Here is a 24,991-nt window from a genome sequence, read left to right on the forward strand (position 1 = left end):
TGGGGCAATTTGCCCCAGGCCCCGCAGAGGCCCCCCATGAGAATATAGTATTCTACAGTATTGCAACTTTTTTTAATAGAAGGGGCCCCTGAAATTGCTTTGCCCCAAGCCCCCTGAATCCTCTGGGCAGCCCTAACAATAACTATACAAGACCAAAAGGAAGCTTTGAAGAAGTTATTTTTCAGAGGACTTGCATCACCCTATTGCAATAAATTTATTCAACAAATGATCCTTTAGAAGAATAAAATCTAAAGAATACTGTGTAACCCACTTAAACATCCCCTCACTTAACCATTCTTAAGGGGCATTGAGCCATTCAATACCAGAATCACTAATATTAAATTAGGTTATTAATAGCAGTTATTGCTACTTACACTTATTTCCCTTATTTATTAGCAGCAAGAATTCCAGTTAATTAAACTGAAATGTTTATTGCAGTGGAGTATATGAACAATACTTTTACAGCTTAATAAAAATAGAAAAGCTTAGATATTAACTAATTAGAAGCCATGTTTTTTTTTTTCCACAGCTATTCATATTCTTTTTTTAACAGGACAAAACTAAAGCATATATCAAACAAAAAGTAAAACAAAACCCACTGCTTTTCTGCCCCTGCGTGGGTTTTAAAAAAATGACATCTTTCCAAGATGTCTCAGTAGTGTAAACATGGAAGTTTAACTAATATGATTAAATAACTATGGACACAGATTAAAATGAATTGTTCATTTTTTCCATGTAGGTCATTCCTGAAATCACTATGACCGGTCACTATACTGTTAGGCTTGCAGCCCAGAAAAAGCTGCTATATATTTGTACAGCATTAACAGTATGGTAGGTGCTCTACAGACACCTATCTTCATAAGGTTCCCTGACCTAAAGAGTTTCTAATCTAAATAACATAATTACTGTTGATTTGGTACATAAGAATATTAATAATATGGGTGCATTTATCAAGATTGTTAAATACATGCAGGGTGGCCAGATATAAAACAGGAAAAATGGATGCATGCCTATGTTTTTTAATTGAGAGAACAAAGAGGAATGGTTTCAGATAATGCATACTATAGGTCCTTGGGCAATAGGGTCTAGTATTTTATAAAACATGGTAAAAATGTGGCAGATTATTACAAAATTTATTATCCAAAGAGTAAACCAGAATTTGAAAAGTTACAGCACCACCTATTTATGTTGGTATAGTAGAAAGTTAATTTCCTTGGCATTCAGGAGTCCTGACCCAATAGGGAATTATTATTGGCAAAAAGTAAAGAATTCCCTTCATCTGTTCTTGAAGTACTGAACAAATACTAGTCAGTTACCATATCACAGTTTTCCAAGGTGCAGTAAAGTACATTAAACCAGCAGATTTCCAGAATTATATTTTTGAATTCTCTTCATAGGGAGTCCTGTCCACTTACTTTCTTCATTTTGTGGGATAGGATAGGTGTGTGTATGAGGAAGGGAAGGGAAAGTGGTTGAGAATCACCAAGACTTCACTAAAGAATAAACAATTTGTATCTAACACTATTCTTTCAAAACCACTAATAATCACAAATTGAAAGACTGGACCATAAAATAATCCCAGCCAGACAAATATACCAATCTCCTATACAACACAAATGGATGACAAAGTGAGCAATTATTAATTGTGAATAAAAAATATACTAGGCAATGGACATTTAGAAAAGACAGAACTCACCTGCAAATATGAACAGTCTGTGTTAAAGACAATATATGGAAAGTATTAAAAAGTTCCAATGGCAATGTAGACCAGAGTTGATTTACTACTCTTCTCTGTGTAAAAGAAGATTTTGGTATCTCTCTTTTTCCTCTTATGGGCCAAACCCAATGTTCAAGTGTGTTTCCTCTTTTGTCACAAATTTCATTCTGTCCCTTATATATCTTTATGCCCAATTCCTGGTACGCTAGCAAATAGGAATGAACCCAAAAGGAGGCCTAAGACATAGAACAGACCACATAGGAGAAGCAAGTGAATAGACCTCAGCTTTTCTGATCACATTTCCCAGCATGGGTCAGCCTCCCCCCACGTTCTTCACCATTTCCTCAGCACCTAGAATTGTACAAATGCACATATATACATTCATGTCTGTTGGAAGGGAACAAGACAACAAGTGAACAGAAGCAGGCTAGTCATGGATGGAATAATGGCCTTCCACCAAGCAATCCATTTTGAGAAGGACACGCACATCTTGTCCTCAAGAACCGGACCAAGAAATCAGCATTTCCATTAAGCGTGTGATCCACAGTGTGGAGGCAGCATCAGTGAGAACACCATAAATGGGGCCTGGCAGTTTGCATTTCTTTCAAATCATCACATGGATGTGTGCAGATTTCCCAAATACAAAGCTCAAGATTCTTGTTAAATTTTCCGTTGTATTTCCAGTTTTCTGTCTATTCTCTTACAGTGACCATAACGCACCTTTAAAAAAATCCTTTATTTTTCCTGTGAGGATGGCAGTAGGCAAGAAAGAATACACAAACTGATTAATTAGTGATAAGAAAAAAAAAGGTAACAAAATATTTTTGGCCATAATTTAGAAAAGGTAAGTTCTATAAAATCTGAGTTTAAGGCAGTTTGCCCGGGTTCGTTACTTGTGGAGGCAAGCAGCATGAGGAGGAGTCCTTTAGGTCCTTGATACCCTTAGTAGACCACGGATACGTCTGACAAGTGCTTGGATGAAAGTATAGCGTGACCGGACTTTCGAGTATAACCCTTCAATATCAAGGAGCTTCTTCTGCAGAGATTCACCAAAGCTGTTGGTGGCTTCAATCTGAAGCTGAGGAAGAGAAGAAATTTGGTGAAATGGACAGTGGTGTCTGGTCCTCTTGTTAAAGGAGGTCTTTTCATCATTAATCACCACCAATCGCCCTTACCCAGGCCACACCCACTTCCATTGCTTCAAGCCACCTCTTAGAAGAATATAAATATTGGGGGGGGGAGGGGAAATCTCGTTTGGCAAATATTAAACAGATCCTTATGTTTGTCTATCTAAATCATACACTAGAAAGTATTTCTGTGAGGGTTTTTTGGTGAAGTACTTAACATTTTAAACACGTATATGTTTTGACTTTAAAAATACTACTTGTGTGCTGCAATCTAAGCACATGCATGTTTGGCAAATCAGAGCCTTACTGTTATATAACTTGACTTCTTAAATTAAGGAATTGTAGAAGAGAGTTGTCCTTATAGGCAAGATTCTCAATATATGTTATAGGCTATATAACAAAAATCCATGTATTGAAAAACATGTTTTGTTATTACTGATGGAAAAGGCTATTTAAAAAAAGAGCTGAATTCTAGACATTATTATAGGATGTTATTGTATATATTCTCTTGAGTGGTTGGCTATAGTCACAAAAGTGTATGCTCCTTATTTTACAACTCTGTATACTGTTAATCATGATTGAAACAAAAAGTTTTTATTTTCTTATTTGCATACAAACATCAAGGATATATGTTCGCATAGTTCTGAGAATAGATCATTAATTAACCTGTGCTGGTTTTGCTGGCTGTACCTCCAAGCAGCAGAAATTATTTTAGGTTCTACATAAGCAGTGGCAATTTCTTAGCTATGTCACAGTCAGCTCCCCTTCCTCTCTCTTTACTATTGTCCATCTGCAGCTGACCAAAAATGAACAGCTGCAGCATCACACAAAACTAGGAACCCTGTCTTCAATTCACCAAACTAGCCATCCCCAAGGACCACTGACAATTTATTTCAGAAGCAAATTATTAAACAGATGCAGCTTATTAGTCTAATTTACAAGAGAATAAGAAAAAATATTTTTTTCAGTAATTTGGACCTTGGTATTTCATTTGCAATGTTCTAGATTTTGTGCATTAACATGGTTGTGTGCATGATTCAAAAATACATGTATAGCAGTACAACGGATACCTTTTGAAAAATCGTGTTACACCCTATCTGTAGTTCAACTAAGCATTTAGCAGCAAGGTTTCGCAGATCACTTCTAAACATGGAAACTATAAACAGACTGCTGACAATAACTTCATGTTAGCAACACATCAGGTATGCCGTAATTAAGAATATTTTATCTGCTGCATCTCACCTGATCTATGTCATGCTGGCTCACTCGATTCTTCCCATTTCTGAAATCCAAGTTAGGCTCCGAACTGAAGGAATCTTGGAATAAAATGCACAAATTTAAATTCTACATTCCACCTGCTGGTGAATACCATATATGTGCAGGTATAAAGCAAGGTTAACACACCAAATGCCTATTTTGTACACAACAAAAAGTTAAACAAGGATGAAGAGAAAAATCACAATTGATCTTTCTTGACCTACTGATGAATTCTCTCTCAACCATTAGTGTAGCAACTTCATATAGCCCTGGATTACACAACATGGCATGGTCAACAACAATAACCTCCCCGTATTATCTTTCCTTCCCTCACCAAATCCACTGGTGAGTTAATACTGTATCAAGTTAAAAATATTTGTAGAAAACAAATGTCCTTACATCTGTTCTTAATATCACCTTCAATTATTACATTTGAAAACTTTTTAAAAATATATAATTTACTTTTCACATTACTGGTTTACTTTTTCCAATTTCACTCAGTTTGACCAACAGAAAAAAGACTAGTCGGTTTCACTTGTTTCTAGACAAACTCACTTTTTACTTCTCATCCACTATTACAATGCTGCAATATTTGGGCTGCAAATACTGCATGGGTATGTTTAAATCCAAACCAAAACTTTTTATTACAAACAAATTAGTAAAACATTATTAATGTTAAGTTTTGTAAAAATCTATTTTAGAAAACCTAAATTTTGATGTTCAATCTCTTGATATTGTCAGATATTTTTATGTTTAATTTACAAACTAATGAAAAGGCACCTGGGGGGTTGAGAAATGTTACCTTGTAGCCTTCTGCTCTTAAATGAAGTCCTGGAGGCCAGCAGCGAATCTTGGGAATCAGTAGGGGTGCAATGCAATAGATAGTATTCCAGGTGACGCCAAAGAATAAAGAGGCATGTTTCTATGATATCTGTAGACATGCTTAGTGAAGGAGACTAAAGTTAATTTATGCTGATTTTAGATTGTAGCCTTATTAGAGGTTTCAAAAGAAAGCTCTGATGTTGCAAAAAGCTCCATGCATGTTTAACTCGGTGCATATGACAGTGATTGCAATGATCCTACTCATATGGGTAAAGTTAAGCATGTGTTTGCAAGACTGGGGACCAAGGTCTCTGTTTCTTGGGGACCAAAATGACTCTGATAGACAGCTCCTAGTTGCCACGGCCCTCCATTTTTTTCCACAACAGTAGTTCCAAGTTACTTGCATGGCTTGTACATCCTGACAGCATGCTTGGTGGACCTATACACTTGACTCTTTTTACTGTTGCCTGCTTCCAGCTCTAAGGGCTTTGTTGTTCAGCTGTATTTCCACTTCACCACAATGGAGGAGAATCACCATCCTAATCAGGTCAATTAACTTTATTTGTTGTTGACTTCTATGGAGATGATGCTATGTTACTATTGACTTTCCTTCAGAACTGCTACCACAACTAGAAAATAAATGTTTAAATGCTGAGTGTAGAGGAACATGTACCTCCTATCAACTGATTTAATTATCAATATCTTCTTTCCTAGGATTGGCATTGTTTAAAGTGGTCTGAAACCCAATTGATGGCTAGGCAATAAAACAAACTACTCCCATTTCTCAGCTGACTTTTCCAATTTTTCTGGAGTGTCACCATTGGAGCGGTCATAATTCCAAAAGGATACAGGAACATAGGGAAAGCAACTTGGCCCGATTGTTTATCAGCTTCACCAGACGCCGTCTTGCCAAAACATATTTTTGGGCGGTAGAAATTTTGTCTACCCCAGCTGGCATCACTGACTGACACAGCTATGGCAAGAAGAAAAGATGCACAAAGATTCAACATTATGCAGCAAACCAGAACAAAGTGTTAAAAGTCAAGAAAATATCCATAACAGCCTTGTAGAATTTTGTCTCCTGGGGAAGTTCTCTCTCTCTTCTTATCCTCCCTCTCCCCCCCCACCCCAGTCACCACAAAAACAAAGAAACCAAGTCCTACCCCACACCTTTCTGGCAAAATCTGAAGTGTTCCTTCAGGATCAAAACTATTTTATCAGTTCATGTTGGTGGAACAATGGTCACTTATCTTCAGTTCAATTATCCCTCCCCTCTGTAACCCAATCATCGCTGCAGAAACTGATGGGAAACTCACACCTGTTTAATGTCTACTTATTTTGTCTGGCTGGCCAGTCACGAGATATCAGTGGTGACCAGTCTCATAATGTATGTCATGCTGATCTTTAAGAGTGCCAGTAGTAATAGTTTCCAATATAATTTGCAGTAAATATCCATTCAGTACCCTCCACAAAACTTAACCTGACATTTTTTGATCCCAATATAAATGACCACTTCCATGGCCATTTAATTCCCCCTTCGTCAACGCCAACACTACCCCACTCCCCAATAGTAAAAAGGAACAAGCTCAATACTACAGATGCTTCTACATCTAGTTTATTTACAGGCAACAGATACTTCTGACTGTTCATAATAAAGCCTTCAGAATCTGTTACCTCCTTTATCTCATCTGGTGGGAGCTGCTCCACATTCTGTAGCTTGTTAACATTCTGACGGTGGCTATCATAGTAACTGAAGAAATCATTAGCATTCTGTTTCAGCAGATAGACAATGATGCCCAAGCCAGGCAGGCGCCAATATGGGACCACTGGTGCTTGTGTATCTAGGGGAGATCACCATCCAAGTTAAAACAAGTTCTCTGAAGCCCCACAGCTATGCAGCTTATCCTCGACTGTTTGTCACCACCATAGTGTCAAGGATATGTAAGTACTGGTAAACTTTATTTTGGATATGTGGGCCACACTTATTACACATGAGATCCTAGGACAAAACTCAGTGATTTCATCTCTTGCTGACACATGGCAGGCAAGCAGACAGCTGTTAGCATTCAATGCCCCACATTTGTTTTTGTGATAAAACCTTATAATTTTTGCTTTGTGCAGAGCTCACATCCAGTCTCCCTCCCTGTTAATCAGTGGCAACAAAAAGAGTTTAACGCTGTATGCCCTACAAGGGGAAATTTCAGCTGTGGTGCAGATCATTATTCCAAGCCATAGTAGGAGCACTGGGGCTATACATTAGCCACAAAAGATTACTTCTATGCTTTGCACAACAGCTCAGGGTCATTAAACCCTAGAATTCTGAGTGTCCTCTGACAGTCATTCTGGGATGCTGAAAGGATAAAAAACAAATGACTTCACATAAACCCAATCCATTTATCACTCCGGCTTTCCACCATAGATCACTCTCAATAGTGAACATGCTACCTATAATTTTTCACTGAACTAACTCAGGCTTCAAAGATCTCAAAAAGCTAATTTTTATATTAATAGTAATTCTACACCTTTTAAAATGGCTGCTCTAACAGGGGAAGAGGAGAATTCTTGAAAAACATGTTCTTACACATATAAGATAATCAAATGGAAAATAAAAGTCACTGGTTGGATCAAGGCACATGTATCACAATGACAACTTAGAGATAACAGTACCATTTCTTTCTAATAGCACTGCAAAATATTTACTGCCAAGAAAAACTTAATTTCCACTGTTGGGATTGGTGGTGTATTGTTTTAATACACTAAATTTTCCGCCAGTCAATCTCATGCCACCCCCATCCTCCAATTTGTTGCAATTTGGCACAATTAACATCTCCAATAAGTTAGAAAAGGCACGTTGCACACGTCATGAATGAGGTGTATTACCTGCTATCAGTCCAACTTTCACAATTCAGTCTCGGATACATACAAAGAAGTCAACCACAAACTCACCTTGGCGGGGTCCATCTCGGTTGGTTGACTCTGACAGACTAGGAGTGAACAGACAAACTGTGTGCTGAAAGGTGGGGGCACACTGTAACATAAGTGACTGGCAGTATTCCATTACATTTGCACAGATCTATAGAAGAGGAATCACAGCAAGTCAATACAAGTAAGACTGATGAAATATTGGGCAGACAATTAATACTATTTTCAGAACTCTTCAAATTGCATACATCAGTATGACGACTAGAAATGGCTACAAATCAACCATGCCAGGTATCTTACAATTCTCAATTGATGATTTTAGCAGTGCTGTGAAGATGTAACTTTGTTCCCCAATTTCCTCACCTGTTGCATGGCCAACTCAATCTCATCCCTCTTGCTCACTCTGTCTCCCTCAGCATTATCATCTTGCAGTTTAAACTGATGCAGTCTGTCTGAACCTCCAAACCGACTTAGAAGTCCTAAGCACTGGCGCTGCGACAGGAAGCAAACTTAGGTTAGTGTCTTAGCCAAAGAGTTAAAAAATTCCTTTGATATTTACAAGCAATAAAAATGATACATTTGCATTAATAATAATCATCTTACAGCTCTCATTAACCCTTTACTATCTATTCTATCACACAAGAAGCAGTAATACAAATTAAGCATTTCACATCACAGGAGTAATTTTGTAAGCTAAATTTAAACTCATATTTACCTTAAAATGTTTAAATCAAAGAATATAAATTTACTTTTTGTCTGTCCTTAAATCAATCTGAAAGCAAATGGTACTTTTAAAGGACCCCAATGGGACCCAATCTTAAATTTTGAGAAATTACCACAGTTTGGAAATGTCCAATTTAGTTAGACTATATCCAGTATGTCATCTGAAAACACACTGGAGATAAATGTCTTCAAACCCTTCTCATGTTTTCAGTTTCCTGAAAAAGGCCCAATGTTACCACACTGGATTGTGATTAGCACCAATCATTTTAAAATTCTAAAACTAAGATTAGACAAGAAGATACTAAACCGTGTAAATCTGAAGTAAACAAACCATTTCCAAGTCAAATACATTGTATACTGCATGGTCTGACAGGATGGCAGTAATAACTACCTACCAGGATGGTTGTGTTCTTAGTTTAAGTAGGGCTATTATGATCACCAAATATACCTCAAACACTGAACCAGTTCCACATGGCAATTATTAAAATACTCCTTAGAAATACTTATTGCTAAATACTTTTGGGGGGAGGGAGGTGTAGAGAGAAAATTAAATCAAATCATCTTTTCTTACTTAATTACCACAACGGCATATGGGCTATAATACAGTACTTGCTGTCTTTTCACTCAATTTGTTATAAGCATATTATTCAGGCCACCCAATTTTTAAATTAATAAAGAAATTAAATTGCACAAAACAAGAACCCTTCCTTTGGTTTTCCAGGGGGACTCATGCTGAGGGATGCAGAAGTTGAGCATTCAGTCCCATCAGTACTACAGCAGCTGCTTACTGCTTGCAAGCCCACTTTTGGCTCATCTATGGAGTAGCAATAATCAGGGGTTCAAGAGAACACATTGCAATTGTGATAAGATAAGATAAGATAAGATACAATTTTACTCTCTGGTACTGCTCTGCACCGTATATCTGGTTTCTCCTTAAAAGGGACAAAGAAAGAAATAAGACTTTGGGTGTGTCAGATACATCAACAAGTGGAGCTGAGGATGTCCCTATGATAAGAGAGTGGTAGTGGAATACTTCTGAATTACTTCATTTTGGTGTTGGCCTCAAAATTCCTCCTCCTTCTTCACATCTAGTAGATGAATCCTACAGATCTCTGCAGGCTCGACTGTAAAATGAAAGTCTCTAACCTAATTTTCCTTTTGCCAAAGACTTCAATTCTTTTTTTTTGGGGGGGGGGGGGGGGGGAGAGGGAGGAAGGGAGGAAATAAGATTTTCAATTCTTAGTTAGAGAGAAACAGATGTATGTTCTATGAGAACTGGTACAAAATTAGGATGCAATTCTCATTTCAATATGAAATTCCAAACAGACATGGGACTAAAACATAAAACTCAGTTACCTGAAATCGTCCTATATGTCCTTGTAGCTCCATTTGCGTCCCTTCGTTAAGATCAATGTCGAATTCACCTAACACACCTAACAAAACAGACATGAGAGGATACGATACAATACCGGGAGGGGGGGGGGGGAAGCTACAATTAAAAACACTTATGGTTTAGTATTTTACATTTAACTAATAGAGCTGGTCAGAAAATTTCCATCAAAATGAAATTTTGACAAAAAACTTTTGCACAAACATTTTTGTGAAGAATGTGTTCTGATCTAGCTGTAGCTACTAAGAGATATAGGATTATGGAATTACATTATTTATTGAGTAATACTATATGCATTTTTTTAAATAAAGTTTTTGGGTGAATTTCAGCACTTATGAAAAAAATGAAGCCGTGGCACAGAACTGGCAGTGTTGTGCAAGTTTTTCCACATAGCTAAACCAATAAACTTCAGTCACGACCTACAGCACTGTATGGCCATTGTTATTCTAGTCATAGGCCCCTTGTGAGGAAACACTGCCAGTCATGACAAAACATAGTATGGTGAATTTGGGAGGAGCCCAACTATGTCCACAAGGGTCTAGAGCAGATCACCAAACCCAGCACAATAGTGATAGATACTTTCATGAAGGTAGATCCCCAGAGAGAGGAGATTAGTGCACTAACCTACAGTATCTCCCCCAAAAAACTTTTTATAAATAAAAATGTACGAAACACTAAGTATTACCAATTAGGAAATAAACTAGATTATTTTAGGCAAATAATTTACTGTGCCTCAGTTTTCTCAGTTGTAAAGTGGACTGGCTGAACAATCCCCTTGTATCTATCTCAGAGTTGCATTGTGAAGATAAATTGTAGTAGACTAATATTAGAAGACTGAAAACACTGTATAAGTATTAGGTATTATTATGCAAATGCAGCAGGCAAGTCGAGCCTACATCAACATATTGTGGATTCCACATCCACTGCCAACCTACCATTCTTTGCCTCAATAACAATTATTTATTATTTCCCATGTCTCTTTCCAAAGCTATACATTCTAATAAGATACAATTTTTAACAGATTTTCCATGGTGCATTTTATTCCTTTGACAATATATCAAAAAGAATCAAGCTTATGTGACTAAGGGTATGTCTACACCCAGCCGCTAGTTCGGCGGCTGGGAATCGAAGTTCTGGGTTCGACTTATCGCGTCTTGTCTGGACGCGATAAGTCGAACCAGGAAGTGATCGCCGTCGACTGCGGTACTCCAGCTATACGAGAGGAGTACCGCGGCGTCGACGGGGGAGCCTGCCTGCCTGCCGCGTGTGGACCGAGGTAAGTTCGAACTAAGGTACTTCGAACTTCAGATACGTTATTCACGTAGCTGAAGTTGCGTACCTTAGTTCGAATTGGGGGGTAAGTGTAGACCAAGCCTAAGTCAGACAAGTGTAACAAAATTGGAGTTTTTGCAATCTAAGATATAACCCTACCAGGCAGAGCTGCTTTGCTGATTATTCCGGTCAGAAAGGCTAGTTCCTGAAGTGATCCTGCACTGACATCTTGACACCGCAGGATCGCCTGGATAGTATCTGAATGGGATATTAGAAACTGCAAAACCTGAACCACAGAAAGGAGGAAGGAAAAAATTGAATAGTAATTAATAAATAAAATCTGAATTATTACTATAAGAACTTTAGTGCAATTTCTCATATGGGTGAAGACATTATAAAGAAAATGTTACTGACAGAACAAATATTATACATAATCTGGCAACAAACAGTATCATCAGCCAATGTTGGACACCGGAAGATAATTCTTGGCCTCTTAGTTTACCTGTCCAGCTGCCTGCAGATGTTGTGCCATGCTGGATGTGAGGATCACCTGGCACAGCTGGAGGGCTGGGAGAAGAATCTGGCGATAGCGCTCCACGGGAGCAGGAATGAAGACAGGGGGATCTCTCATTCCAAACATTCTGAAGAGGTTTAAGATGAAAAGTATCAATAGTTGAAGGAAACTGGAGGCTACAAAAACAGACAGTTTACAAGTACCCTAAAGGGCACGGAAACATCACAATAGTCAATAATAGCTCCTTATTTAAGGCAGTTATAAGGCTCCAGTATAAGGCCAATTTCACACAGATCCCTTTTTAACTTCCTCAGAAAGCTGCTTTAGATCTGAAGTTTCCCATCCATTCTCTAGCTAGAAGACAATGTTTCTTTGTCCTCATTGAAAACAAATGGCTTCTAAAACACTCCTTTCAGGTTCCAACAGGGCTTGTAAACTCCAGCTAATATAGTTAGACCTCCGTGCTTATTGAAGCCCACCCACCCCCTTTTTAAAAAAAAAAAAAAATTAGCTCTTGTTGCAAAGATTGCTTGGAAATCTAAAGTGAGTATTAGGGTTGGAAATTAGTTAAGATGATTTTTTCCTAAACACACAAGTTATTCCTTTTCTTCCCCCAGCCACCTCACAACCAAAAGTTTCACATTGTGTCCCCACCCCCAAAAGACACTGGCCATCTGAGCTCCTGCTCCTGGTTACTAGCACCTTAAAAATAGACACATTAGCTTCCTACCAGGAAAGTTAGGCAGTGTCTAGGTTACTCTAACGAACCAATTTAACAATGATGTACAACTCCATGGAGTTGCTGTGTCACATATAATTACAAATATCATGAAACAACTTGGAAATTAAATTTTACTTCAATATTATATGTTCCGTGTGTTATTACAGGAAGGAAGGAAGAAGAGAATGCATCAAATATGGGCTCTAAGCACACCCTTCAAACCACCTCCAATCCCTCAAAAATTAAGTCTACAATATATAGAAAAATGGTTTAAACAACACTAATTTTCGCTGCTGTAGATTTCAGCAACTTCAGCTCTAAACTAGAAGAACCTAATTTATGTTTAAAAAATTATGGACTACTTTCCACAGCATCAGATAAGCTAGAGGGCTTTATATCCTGGAGCCAACTGGAAAGTACCATAATTTACCCCTTTATGCCTGGTAAACCGGGATTTTCTATGCCAACAAGACAGCTTGAATTTAGCTACTGAAAAGTTAAACAGAGAAAACATTTTTGATACAAGGATGAAAGACTACAGAAGTCAGTGATTTTTGCCTCCTCCAAGAATGGGTCTTATGGTCTAGCATTCAGTTAAAAGGATCAACTCTATGGACACCTACCCCTGACGATCTGTCTCTGGTCGCATGTCATATACCTGACATTGTGCAAGCCTCACAATCACTCCAGACCTCAGCAACTCTAATGCCCCCTGTTGGATTTTAGCCACTCTGGTCAAGAATGCCTAGAGTATAGAAGAGAACAGGGAAAAAACAGTCATGCAAACTTACAGTGAGACTCCATTTATATTAATGTTCTCACCCTCCTTGCTTTCAACACTATCCCAAAACATATCTACTATATGCAGAACAACTTTTGCTGTTGTTGAAAATACCATATATTGAAGAAACAGAAAGGCCCATATGGTTTTTAAATGTGTAATCTGTTAACTGGACGTGCGCACTTATCAAGAATGTGAAGCTCAAGAAAGTAACTGTAGTTTTTGAAGAAAACAGTCCCAGGTGAGCTCTTACCATTTTGGATTCATAGGTGTAAAGAGCTTTAAGTAAAGGAGGCTGAGGCGTGAGTAAGCTCTGAAGAGTGAAGTCATCATCTGCTAGGCTATCCACAAGCACCTTCAGGTAGCCACTGTTGGAGAGATACAAGAGCCATTGCTGCTGCTTGTCTACTGAGACAATGCGATCAAGTAAAGCCAGTGCTAGCATCTAAAAATAATAAACAAAAAAAAAATTAAATCAATTAGCCAGAATGCTGAGATTTCTAATACATGCCTAGAGACAGGTAACGTGTTTATACATTGAAATTCAAACCTTATTTTGGTCCACTGTTTGCAGAAACCTCTTAACAAAACTGATTTTTTTTTTCCTCCATATACTAACCTGTTCTTTTATTTGGAAGTTATTGCACCATCTAGTTTGTGGGGTTTTAGTATAGAGGAAACCAACTTGACTCCTTTTGTTGTTTATTGCTCTATCTAGCAAAACTAATACTTGGAATATCTTCAAAATGCTTCCAAACAGTGCAGGGACACTTATCTACTTGAAAATAATATTTGTGTGGTTTTTTTTTTAGTCTACTCTTGTTACAAGTAGCATGTAACCTCACTATATCTGAAAAATAAGTGAAAACATTTTCTCTCTTCAGTTTGTTTACTGGCGCATTTGACAAAACTACCTGTCTCGTCAATTTCACTCCTTCCCCTGGATGAGTGGATCTTTCATACAGCAAGAGGAGAAAGAGAAATGTTTTAAAAAATTGAAAATATGATGGTATAAATCACAAAAGTTAGGACAGTGAAATACCTGAAACTATCTTTAAACACAGGTTTGAAAATGATGATGTCGCTGTGAGGATTTTATTCACATTGTACAAGTAAGGAAAGGGTCACAAGGAAATCAAGAGATTTGCCCAAGATCAAACAGCAGGTCAATATCAGATCCAGACATTGGATTCAGCAAGTTCTAGCTTCCAGTCCTGTGCTTTGTCCTCTAGACCATACTACCTCTGCAACAGCATTAACAATGGCCCTGCTTCTGCACAGCTAGCAGGGTGAGTTCACACATTGCTTTTCAATGGAACATACCAAAATAATGGTTTTAAAAATATATACACATCTAAATTGTCAAGTGGTTTTTTTTTTTATTTCAGTAGATATTTGTAATACTCACCAAATTAGAATAAAAAAATTATCAAATGTTTACCGAAATAGTTGAAAAGCATCCCTTTTAAAACAACAACAACAACAACTACTTTAGGCTACAAGGGAATAGATTCATTTACCCGGCCTATCTCATGACCATCACAGGCATCTCTGCAGACCACCTCCATGAGGGCAGCCCCGTAGCTTTCAATAATTGCCATGTTTTCTCGCTGCAGTTTACTGAACACATCTTCTGGAGCTGTCAGACGTTCCCACATTGTTTTCTTGGCTATAAAAAGTGAGAAAAATAGAATTAAAGGAGATGCAGAAGGATGAAGTGGTTTGATGCAGCAAAACAGCAACCTAGATGCAGCAAAACAGCCGCCACTTCTTTCAGGACATTAAAGTAGTCACAATCTATATATAATCTCAGTAAGTGGGGGGGGGGGGGAGAAGGAGGAGGAAAGAGAGAGGTTATGTTGAAGTGAAAAGGTTCCGGTACAAATATGTTTGGTCCAAAAATCAGTTACTCTGGCCAGAACATCCAAGTGGGGTACGTGTGTATACATGTATGTATATATCCCCTCCCCTCAGATGGTCTGGTCAGGAAAACTTACTGTAGGATAAAATATATATAACATGCATAGGTGCTGGAACTAGGGGTGTGGGGGGTGCTGCTGCTGCACCCCCCTGGCTTGAAGTGGTTTCTATTATATCAGGGGTGGCCAACCTGTGGCTCTGGAGCCGCATGCAGCTCTTCAGAGGTTAATATGCGGCTCCTTACCTAGGCACTGATTCCAGGGCTGGAGCTATAGATGCTAACTTTCCAATGTGCTGGGGGGTGCTCACTGCTCAACCCCCTGCTCTGCCCCAAGCCCTGCCCCCACTCCACCCCTTCCCCCAAGGCTCCTGCCCCTTCCCCAGAGCCTTGCATGCCCTTGTTCCATCCCCTCTCGTCCTCATAGCCTACTGCGCACGTGAAACAGCTGATTGCGGTGAGCAGGGGGAGTAGGCGCTGATTGTTGGGGGCTGGCAGGAGGTGCTGGGGAGTGGATGGGGGGCTGCTGACGTATTACTGTGGCTCTTTGGCAATGTACATTGGTAAATTCTGGCTCCTTCTCAGGCTCAGGTTGGCCACCCCTGCATTATATACAGGATTTACAGTTTTGTTCAATGGCTCACAGCACCCCCACTACAAAAATTATTCCAGCGCCCCTGTATATATGCAAACTCTTTCAATTGAACCTAACAAACTTCTACTGAGATCAAAGCAATCAATCCTAAGGGAAGCAAACAAGATGAATCCAGTGGAAAAGTGTTATTTCCAAAGCAACAAATAAATTGTAAAGGAATTGTAACAATTTTACTGACACTTTCAATCACTGCAATTCTCAGCACTAATAAAATCATAGTGGTGGTAGTCTGAATGACCATGCATGAGACCCAAGTTTGATTTCTGATCCTGATCCCTTGCTCTGAGATTCAGCAGTGGCTAGGAATACTGACGAGGCAAAGAATTCAGCTCTTAAACAGAAAGAGTGTGGCTGGCATCAGTAGCCCTGCTGGTTGCTTAAGGAGCAGTCTCGACTAGCTTTGAAAACGAGTTCCTTTCAAGTCATCTTCCGCTAGACGAATGGTAGCAGTGCAAAAAAGCATTAAGAGGTTCCTGTAGTTCCAAATGAAACATAGAGAGTGCATAAGCAGGAGTGAAAAGAATGTTTTCCAACAGCTTCCAACAATTTTAACAGATTTAATAATTTCCAACTGGCCCTGAGCCCTTTAACAGATCTGTAATTATGGTTCCTACTTGTTAAATGGACACTGAATAACAGATCACACATTTTAGTCCTTGATATCAGGAAATCCTAAGCTCATGGCACATAATACATTTTGAATTAACACTTAGAAATGGCCGTTGACAATTCTCTGTCCTGACTTAATTCTGACACAGTGAGATAAACAGCACTGAGTTTGTTACCCAGTTGGTCTTCTTTTTCTCAAAACACAATTGTATCCTACCTGCTTCTAAGGTGTCTGGTTCATCTGGTCTTTGGGCAATCTGTAAGTAATAAAGCAGTGATCCATACAGGTGTGTTCTCACTCGTTGGAATCCACCACCTGGTCATAGGAAACAGTTATTTGTAATGGAACAAATTGATACAAGTCAAATCATTATTCTATTAATACCATCTGTGCCTCCCACTTAGTTTATCTTCACAATGCTAATGCTGGCAGTAGCAAAACAAATGAAAAATTATGTTTTCTTATACGAGAGCTTTGCCTTTGGTGTACCGATCCAGGGTTATGAGAATGAGTTTGGCAAAGCAAGGTCTTGTCTGATAAGCTATAACCACTTCAATATTCAATCCCCTTATATATATACACAGCACATAGCCCTCCACCTCAACAGTTCTGATTTTCAGGATAGCATGCTAAGTAACTGTCTCCTCGGAGTAACATAACTTACAGGATGTCTATAAAGGTAACTCTGAAAGGTGCACCTGTATTAATGTCATAAAGAAGTTCAATCCAGTGATTTAAGGGGGGTTCACGGTGCATTTATGCAGTCTCGGCATGTTAGAATCCATTCACAGACAGTGCAATTGTTTTATGCTTTTAACTACATACCTGTTTTCAAAATGAAATCCAGTAGTTTTTTTAAGATGATATGGAGGGAAGAGTCACCAATGGAAGCAAAACCCACAGATATGCCCTCTGAACCAGGTGATGAGGTGAAAGAACCATCCAGCATCAAGAAATACTGGGAGTGTCCAGGTACAGGGACTGCAAGTGGCCGCTTTTGCTCAGTGCGCACAGACTGGCTCAGGTGGGCAGTAAGGGTAAACACAGCCCCTGCCACCACTGGCATTAACTCCTGAGCTGCATCATCATCCAGGATCTTGAGGACGGGGGGGAAAAAAAGAGAAAATGTATGATTTCAGGAGGTAACAGACCACTTATTCAGCTGCCCACATCTACATAATTTCTGCAAGCAAAAGGAACACATCTTAATGTTACATTATTTGACATTTTTATTTCATGAAATTAGAAATAGAATATTTTCTATACAAAATAAATCAATATCTGAACACAGTGTCTCTTTTCAGAAATAGTGTAATATAATATTTTGGACTAGACTATTAGCCTTTTGGTTCTCACTTCCCCAAACTACAAACATAATGACACTTGTATTTGGGCAGGGAAACAGAAGGAGAAGAGTGTAGTGGATGTATTAAAGCCTGATTTTAAATAGTTCACATATAAACAAACAAGTTAGAGAAAGAACAATTCAGCCATGTTACATTTCAATATTTAAAAAAAAATTCATATTAGAAAAAGGAAAAGTTAAACAAGACACAATTTAGAAAAACTTGGCACCAATCTGAGAGCAGCCATAAGAATTCTTCAGGAAGGGGACAAAGTCAGTACACCTCTACCTCGATATAACGCTGTCCTCGAGAGCCAAAAAATCTTACCGCGTTATAGGTGAAACCGCGTTATATAGAACTTGCTTTGATCCCCCGGAGTGCGCAGCCCCCCCCCCTCCGCCGGAGCACTGCTTTACCGCGTTATATCCAAATTCGTGTTATGTCGGGTCGCGTTATATCGGGGTAGAGGTGTACGTCATTAGTCTCGTTTCATTTGACTATTTAAATGGTAAAATTACCTTCTCAGTTACCTGTTTATATAAATAACCTTTGCAACCAAAGTTCTTTTCCTAACTTGCCTTTGTATACATATAAAATGATTTGGTACAATTATTTCTTTGTCTTTACAAACTGGTAAAAATTATTCATTTGCCAAAGTTAATAAAAGCGTTAGTTAAAAAAAAATTGCTCTTCACAAGACCAATAATATGTACATTTCAAAGAAGCAGATAGTTTAGCTGTTGATCTCCAAAAACTCTGGGAATTCAGTGTGCTTTGGCCATGGGAGGCCTCCCTTATGTTTCCTTTACTGTAACAAACATATTGGGAATTTTAAAAAAAAAAGACACACAATTTTTCTTTAAAATAATTCCTACCAAACTAACACAGATGGAAAATGTAATAAAATCAGACAATTTGTATTTTTACCTGGACAAAAATTAGAATAATATTTTTTCTAAAATTCTGCTATAAATTTCTCCATAAATAGGACACCTAATAAAATGATTGTGTATGACATGTCAGAAATTAGGTCTCTGCAAGAAAACCAAAAATAAAGTTTTAATACTTCAATGCTCTGACAACCACAATATTCCTCATCAAACACTGCCCTGGATAGACAGTAATGGTAGTGGCTAGTTGTCCAGCTAGTCACAAATTACTGAAACAATTCAGTGGGAAAACATCCCAAGAGATTTTAGTTACAAAACAATCCACATTTTTAAAAGTCCCTCCCTACTGTAAAATCAAATTTTTGCATTTGCATGTGACATTTTTTTTCTCCCCAAGAAACCAAAAATGGAATATGCAGCTAATCATCCAAATGGACTGAATTAACATCTGAGGTGTTTATTTTTCCCTGCTGGGGGTCCACTATGTCACTGAGGATTCTCCCTTCCCAAAACATTATTTTTCCTTTTATCACATTCCTACCAGTCACTGTCTTTCTAGCTTTCATAATCAGACTGGAACCTCTTTGGTGTTTGTCAACAAGTTGTTCTATCGTCAACATAGTTGTTAATGAATGATACAAAGCATTCCCTCTCTCTATAGCACATGCAATTTTTGCTAGCATAGTGATAGTGATGGAGGAAAACAGGAATACGAACATAGCCCAGTAGGTGTTTTGTAAAATAGTAAAAAGATGAAATTTTATCTTTAATGCAAAATCAAGTACCATCACAGTTCAAAAAGATGGTTGGTTTCCAAAAGACCATTACCTTGTCATGCACATCTTGTAAGAGGTCCCGGATAATCAGCTGTCTGTCTTCAGCCTGTATGAGGTCTTGTGGGCAGGCAGTCAGTATAATTTCCACCAGCTGTCTCCAGGACTCCAGTGCATGCCGCTTTGCATGGAGACACTGCAGCAGCTTGTTCCGCTCCACCACATACTGCAGAATTGTGTTGATCTCCTGGACTCCCAAGAAAAGGAAATTTTAGTTAGATTATATAGCACAAGAAAATGATGACAGACTGCAGGTGGTGTGTCTTACTTTTTGGTCATAGTCTTTGAAAAAAAATAAACCACTTAAATATCTTTAGTTTATCAGAAAAAGCAATGGAATTGTTCATTCAATTCAATGGGACTAGGGACTTTTCCAAGCAGGGTGTAAATCTACAGTGCTCTAGAGTGCCGTACGCTAACTGGCCGTCTGGACCCTCCTACCAGGCATTAAAAGTTCCCTCATGTGCTTTGACCTTCTCCCATTTCAAACATCAGTAGGTCAAAGCACACAAGGGAACTTTTAGTGCATGGAGGCAGGTTCCACACAATTAGTGCACAGCAATCTAGTGTGCTGTAGATTTACATCCCAGTTGGCCACATACTAACTCTCTACCAAGACAAGCCCTAGGTTATTTTGACTAGACTTACCTCCATAAGTAAAGGTCTCTGTCCTATGGCTGCCATTCCTGGAAGGGCATTAACTTCTGCAACCAGAACTCTGTGAAGATACTGGAATTGAAAGAGCAGGGGAAGAAAAAAAAAAATCAAACTAATAGAATGAAAGGGGGTACCAGTACGCCTAAATACCGCCGTGTCTAGATTGTGAACTTCCCTGCTGTCTACAAATGTTTGCAACACATAAGCATAGTGGATTCAGCTTAGGAGACAGCTGCACACTTAGGCCTTGTCTACACTACCAGGGTAAGTCAACCTAAGTTATGCTACTCCAGCTATGGGAATAACATAGTTGGAGTCAACGGAGCTTAGTGTCTACACCACGCTGCGTCGACAGGAGATGCTCTCCCATTGATTTACCTTACTCCTCTCGTTCCGGTGGAGTACCAGAGTTGACAGGAGAGCGCTCTGCGGTCGATTTAGCAGGTCTTCACTAGACCCACTAACTTAATCAACCCCCCGCTGCATCGATCACAGCAGCAGCAATCCCCAGTAAGTGTAGACATGGCCTTAGTTTCCTTGATTTTGCATGTCCCCGCTTATCTCACCCCTCTCCTATTACTGCAGCCCTTCAACTGCCCAATTCACTCTGCTTCACACCCTCCTCTCATCACTTCCCGCTTTCCTTTTCCCGAACAGTTTTCCTCTTCCTTTATCCACCCCCTCTTAGTCCCACAATCCCTTCCTCTTCCCACTTCAATTTCAACTGCTCCCCACGCCAAAAAAAGTCTAAAGATTTTTAAAACAATTATATTTTAAAAGACATGGAACAACTTCGTATCAACATGGCCAAGTTCTTACCATCACCCAGATAACTGCTTATATGTTGTATCCTTTCCCCAACCCTTTATTTGCTCTTTGTCTTACAGACTTTAAAGTCTTTAAGGCAGGGATTGGGTCTTCCTATATGTTCATACAGCACCCTGCACAATGAACCATGATCCTGACTGCAGCCTTTGCATGCTACTCCATTACATATGTATATAAATAAGTGACAATTTAAGTCACATTATTAATAAAATTTGGGGGGAGAGGGAGTTTAAAATGGAAAAACATTGCAGAGCACAAAAACTCTCCTGAGAGCATCCCATCATCAGTATAACACAGATGGAGTACCAATAGCTCTTATACAATATATGGACATTAAAAAGAAAATCAGGTTTAAGTTTAAGTAGCTCACACGATGAAACATCTTCAGAACTTTCTACTCTATAATAAAAGGGGAACAACAATAGCAGGTGAAGTTGCTCAGAAGGTCCATAGGTAATCAAGACTCTGGAGCACTTGGTAGAGGTGGTGGTTCTGCTCCTGGCCCTATTGTAACTGATCACAGCTCATAGTAGTTAGGGCGGGGATAGATAACACGTTAATTGCCAATTGTTGCATGCTTGTAACGTGCTACTGAGCTGGATCAGCCTTTGAACTAATAAAGATATTTTTAGTTTAAGTGTCCACTATCTGAACCTCATTGGGAAGGTAAATCCCAACACGGGGGCCAGGGCACTATCAGTGTGTACAATGACCAGTAATAACAGAACCTAAACCCCAACAGCCATTTTTTTAAAATTACAAAATCAAATTTTAGACACCTTGCCTATCTTGAGACAGCACTCTCCAAACACTGCTTACCTTGACGTTGCAGATAACTTGCCCACGTGCATTCTTGTGCTCACAGTTAGCAATGACCAGTTCAATCTGAGCACGGTCAAAAAAATCCAGTTGCAAAGGTTCAGGGATCTCCTGGCTGAAGTTAATGGAATCCAGAATACTCAAGATCTTCCTGCGTACTGTGAAAGAAAATGAACTATTATCCTATTCAGAAATACCAAGGACCTACTGGGACCTTAACCGACATTTATAAATACAATTCTTCACTTTAACATGCCACACAGTAAGAGCTTTCTGACCAGCTAAGGCTATGAATCTGTTAACAGAATAGATTTTTGGTTTTTATGATTTAGATTAGATTAACTCATTTCTACAATGTTATTTCTCATTTTATATATGAACATGGGCCAAAATTGTCAGGTGTCTAAAATTCAGCTCCTAAATAAAAAAACAGCCTGATTTTCAGAGGTGAAGAGAACTTGCGGCAACTTTTGAGTGCCTGACATGGATTTAGGAGTTCAACTTTAGTCACCTAAGTTTTAAAAAAAAAACTTTAACACAAATACAAATATTTTCAGTCACAGAAACTTAAATGATACTATTTAGGGGTGTGTCACAGTAAGTCTCAAAATGGTTACTGTGCCAGTTCACTTACGGACTGCCTTTTGCCCTCCCTTGTGCATTACTCTTTTACCTCTTCTCCTGTTCCAGTATTTTTCCCTCATTATAAAACTCGCTTTCTAAAATCCATTATTTCATGCTAGATAATAGTGTTCTGCATACTGTAGTTGTTGCTGTTGCTTATGTCTGCCATTTTTCATGCTGAAATCGATCTGCTAGAGGCAGCCTTTCCTGTTCATCAGTAGAAAATCCTTATTAAGAAATAATGAATCTCCAGAGCATTTACCTTTGGAGGCGGTGTCAACGTGAAGAAACGCACTGATTGATCGACTTTCATCTTCCATTCCTCCTTCACCATCAGCTAAGAGTATTGAAATACAATAAATCAGAAAACTAAGATAGAGAAAATATGTAAACAATTTGACCAAGCCTGAAAGGGCACATGACACGACTGCCGACCAGTCAATTTCTCACTTTTAGGTCACTGGTTCAAATCCAGACCAGGATGGTAGAAAGTGAAAACAGTTATTGTCTGTTCGCTGGTGGCTAATGATTCTATCCAGGTTGGAGAGGTAATGTCTGTAGAATACTTTACAGAGATGTTTCAAACAAACCGACAGTCAAACAAAAAAGAATGAAAGGAAGAAAGAGTATAATCCTGTGTTCCATACATTGCAGTCCACATTCCTCACTCCTGCAGTGCCAATACCAAACCAAATACCAGAAAGGTTTTCAAATGTTAGACAAGAACTAAAATGTGTATGTATATAAAAGAGGAGTAATTTAAGTAAGGAAAGAGGACTCTGTCACTAGTTCAAGTCTTGGTTTCCCTATTCTCCCCCAAAACATACCCCACTTTACCTAAGTAAGGTTTTACAGGCATGTCATCCAGCAGCAGATGCAAGAGTCTCTGTGTGTGGGAACGCTGGCGGTTCAGTGATGTCACACGCAGTTCTATAGATGCAGTTTTCATCAGCCAAGACATCTGGTTTAGTGCTGAAATCTCATGTTCTAGGTAAGGGAAAGAATCACACAGCTGAGTAAAAATAATGCTCCATATTACAAGAAAATTGTTTTTTGTTTGGTTGGGGGGGTTTTGGATGATGCATGTGAGAGAAGTGATTTTCAACTTAATTGAACCTGGCTAAATTGTTTCCTTACTTCTTGCTCATGAAAGCTAAGGACTGACAGAACTGTCCAACGCCAGGAATAGTTGCAGTGTGCAGTGGTCACACATGTATGTACCATCTACACTGCACAGTACTCTGCCTTTTCTGAGCAAAGACGGTCAATTCTGATCAATTATGGTGCCTTTATGATCTGAATGAATATCAACTAGGCACTCAGCTGAGATAGAATGTACTCAGCCTAAGTCTACACTTGCAGCAGCATGTAGAGCAGACACTAGACACCCAGTTAGCATGGGTGTAAACAGCAGTGTAGATGGTGAGGCATGGCTTAGATGAGTAGAGGAGTAGAGCAGAGCACCCTACATGCCTGAACCCCATAGATATATACCCTACATGGGCGCTCTACAAGCCCAAGCAGTGCCTCCCACATCTGTAGTGTCCCACTGCCTCCGGATTGCCAGAGCCTTTCCCTGCCACAATGTGAAAGGCTCTGGCAGCAGGGATAGGCTCCGTCAAGGGGGAAACAGTAGGGAAAGGCTCCAGCAGAGAGAAGCTGTCGGCAGGGCCGGCTCCAGGCACCAGCTTAACAAGCAGGTGCTTGGGGCGGCCAAGGGAGAGGGGCGGCATCTGCGGCAATTTGGGGGCGGCAGGTCCCTCACTCCCTCTAGGAGCGAAGGACCTGCTGCTGAACTGCCGCCACCGATCGCGGCTTTTTTTTTTCCCCAATTGCCGCTGCTGGTCACGATCACGGCGCTTTTTTTTTTTTTTTTGGCTTGGGGCGACAGAAATGCTGGAGCCGGCCCTGGCTGTCGGAGCCTTTCCCCACAGCCTCCCTGCTGCTGGAACCTTTCATTGCGGCATGTAGCTACACATGTAATGCCTCTACTCTACACACTGCCATTAGTCAAACTTGACCAGGCTTGAACTGTCGCCTCCAGAAATCTTCATGTTCTATGTTCATCTAATTTAGGATTGTAAAATCTTTGAGGTAGACACTGTTTTTTAATCTCTAAAGGATTATCCAAAGTCATGGCACTATATACACATTTACTAACAAATAGTAAATTAATACATTGCATCACCTAGACCAGCCTTTGTTACATCCAATTAATTTTTAAACTTATTCTCATTATTACAACTGAAAAATATCTTTAGAAACATTAAAATGCATCTATTAATTATTCAAAAATTAATGCCAGCATTAGAAATAATCTCAGGCAATTATTCATAACAAGGAAGCCCTTCATAACATTTCATAACATTCATACTATTCGCATACAGTTCTTCACTTCCCTGGCTCTACCTGGATCCGAAAGCCTTCCCCACTTTTCAAAATGTAGAATTCCACAGTAGGATCTAACAAATTTGTAATGGAAGTGAAACTTACAAATACTCTAGACTTTTGTGGGATTCGCAAATTAAACAGGGAAAATTGCAAATCACAATAATAAAATATTTT

The 24,991-nt window shown here is 39.1% G+C and overlaps 1 protein-coding gene across 2 annotated transcripts in view; it reads right to left on the reverse strand.

The window, feature by feature from the left end:
• Positions 1-2,466: 2,466 nt before the first annotated feature.
• The window catches only part of NUP205 (nucleoporin 205), a 67,093-nt gene continuing 44,568 nt past the window's right edge, over positions 2,467-24,991 (reverse strand). For both annotated transcript variants that reach the window (XM_065411071.1, XM_065411064.1), the window contains exons 24-43: positions 23,264-23,413; positions 22,689-22,763; positions 21,803-21,960; positions 20,147-20,227; positions 19,494-19,685; positions 17,255-17,525; positions 16,646-16,744; positions 14,767-14,915; positions 13,500-13,691; positions 13,089-13,210; positions 11,733-11,871; positions 11,390-11,516; positions 9,925-10,001; positions 8,209-8,337; positions 7,870-7,996; positions 6,598-6,764; positions 5,773-5,896; positions 4,904-5,032; positions 4,087-4,160; positions 2,467-2,795 (exon numbers count right to left, since the gene is read on the reverse strand). In XM_065411071.1, the coding sequence (XP_065267143.1) occupies positions 2,643-2,795; positions 4,087-4,160; positions 4,904-5,032; positions 5,773-5,896; positions 6,598-6,764; positions 7,870-7,996; positions 8,209-8,337; positions 9,925-10,001; positions 11,390-11,516; positions 11,733-11,871; positions 13,089-13,210; positions 13,500-13,691; positions 14,767-14,915; positions 16,646-16,744; positions 17,255-17,525; positions 19,494-19,685; positions 20,147-20,227; positions 21,803-21,960; positions 22,689-22,763; positions 23,264-23,413 (2,735 nt within the window). In that variant the 3' untranslated portion in view covers positions 2,467-2,642. The remainder of the gene's footprint in view (positions 2,796-4,086; positions 4,161-4,903; positions 5,033-5,772; positions 5,897-6,597; positions 6,765-7,869; positions 7,997-8,208; positions 8,338-9,924; positions 10,002-11,389; positions 11,517-11,732; positions 11,872-13,088; positions 13,211-13,499; positions 13,692-14,766; positions 14,916-16,645; positions 16,745-17,254; positions 17,526-19,493; positions 19,686-20,146; positions 20,228-21,802; positions 21,961-22,688; positions 22,764-23,263; positions 23,414-24,991) is intronic.

The sequence above is a fragment of the Emys orbicularis genome, chromosome 1, assembly GCF_028017835.1.
Source record: "Emys orbicularis isolate rEmyOrb1 chromosome 1, rEmyOrb1.hap1, whole genome shotgun sequence".
In the NCBI taxonomy this organism is placed as follows: Eukaryota; Metazoa; Chordata; order Testudines; family Emydidae; genus Emys; species Emys orbicularis.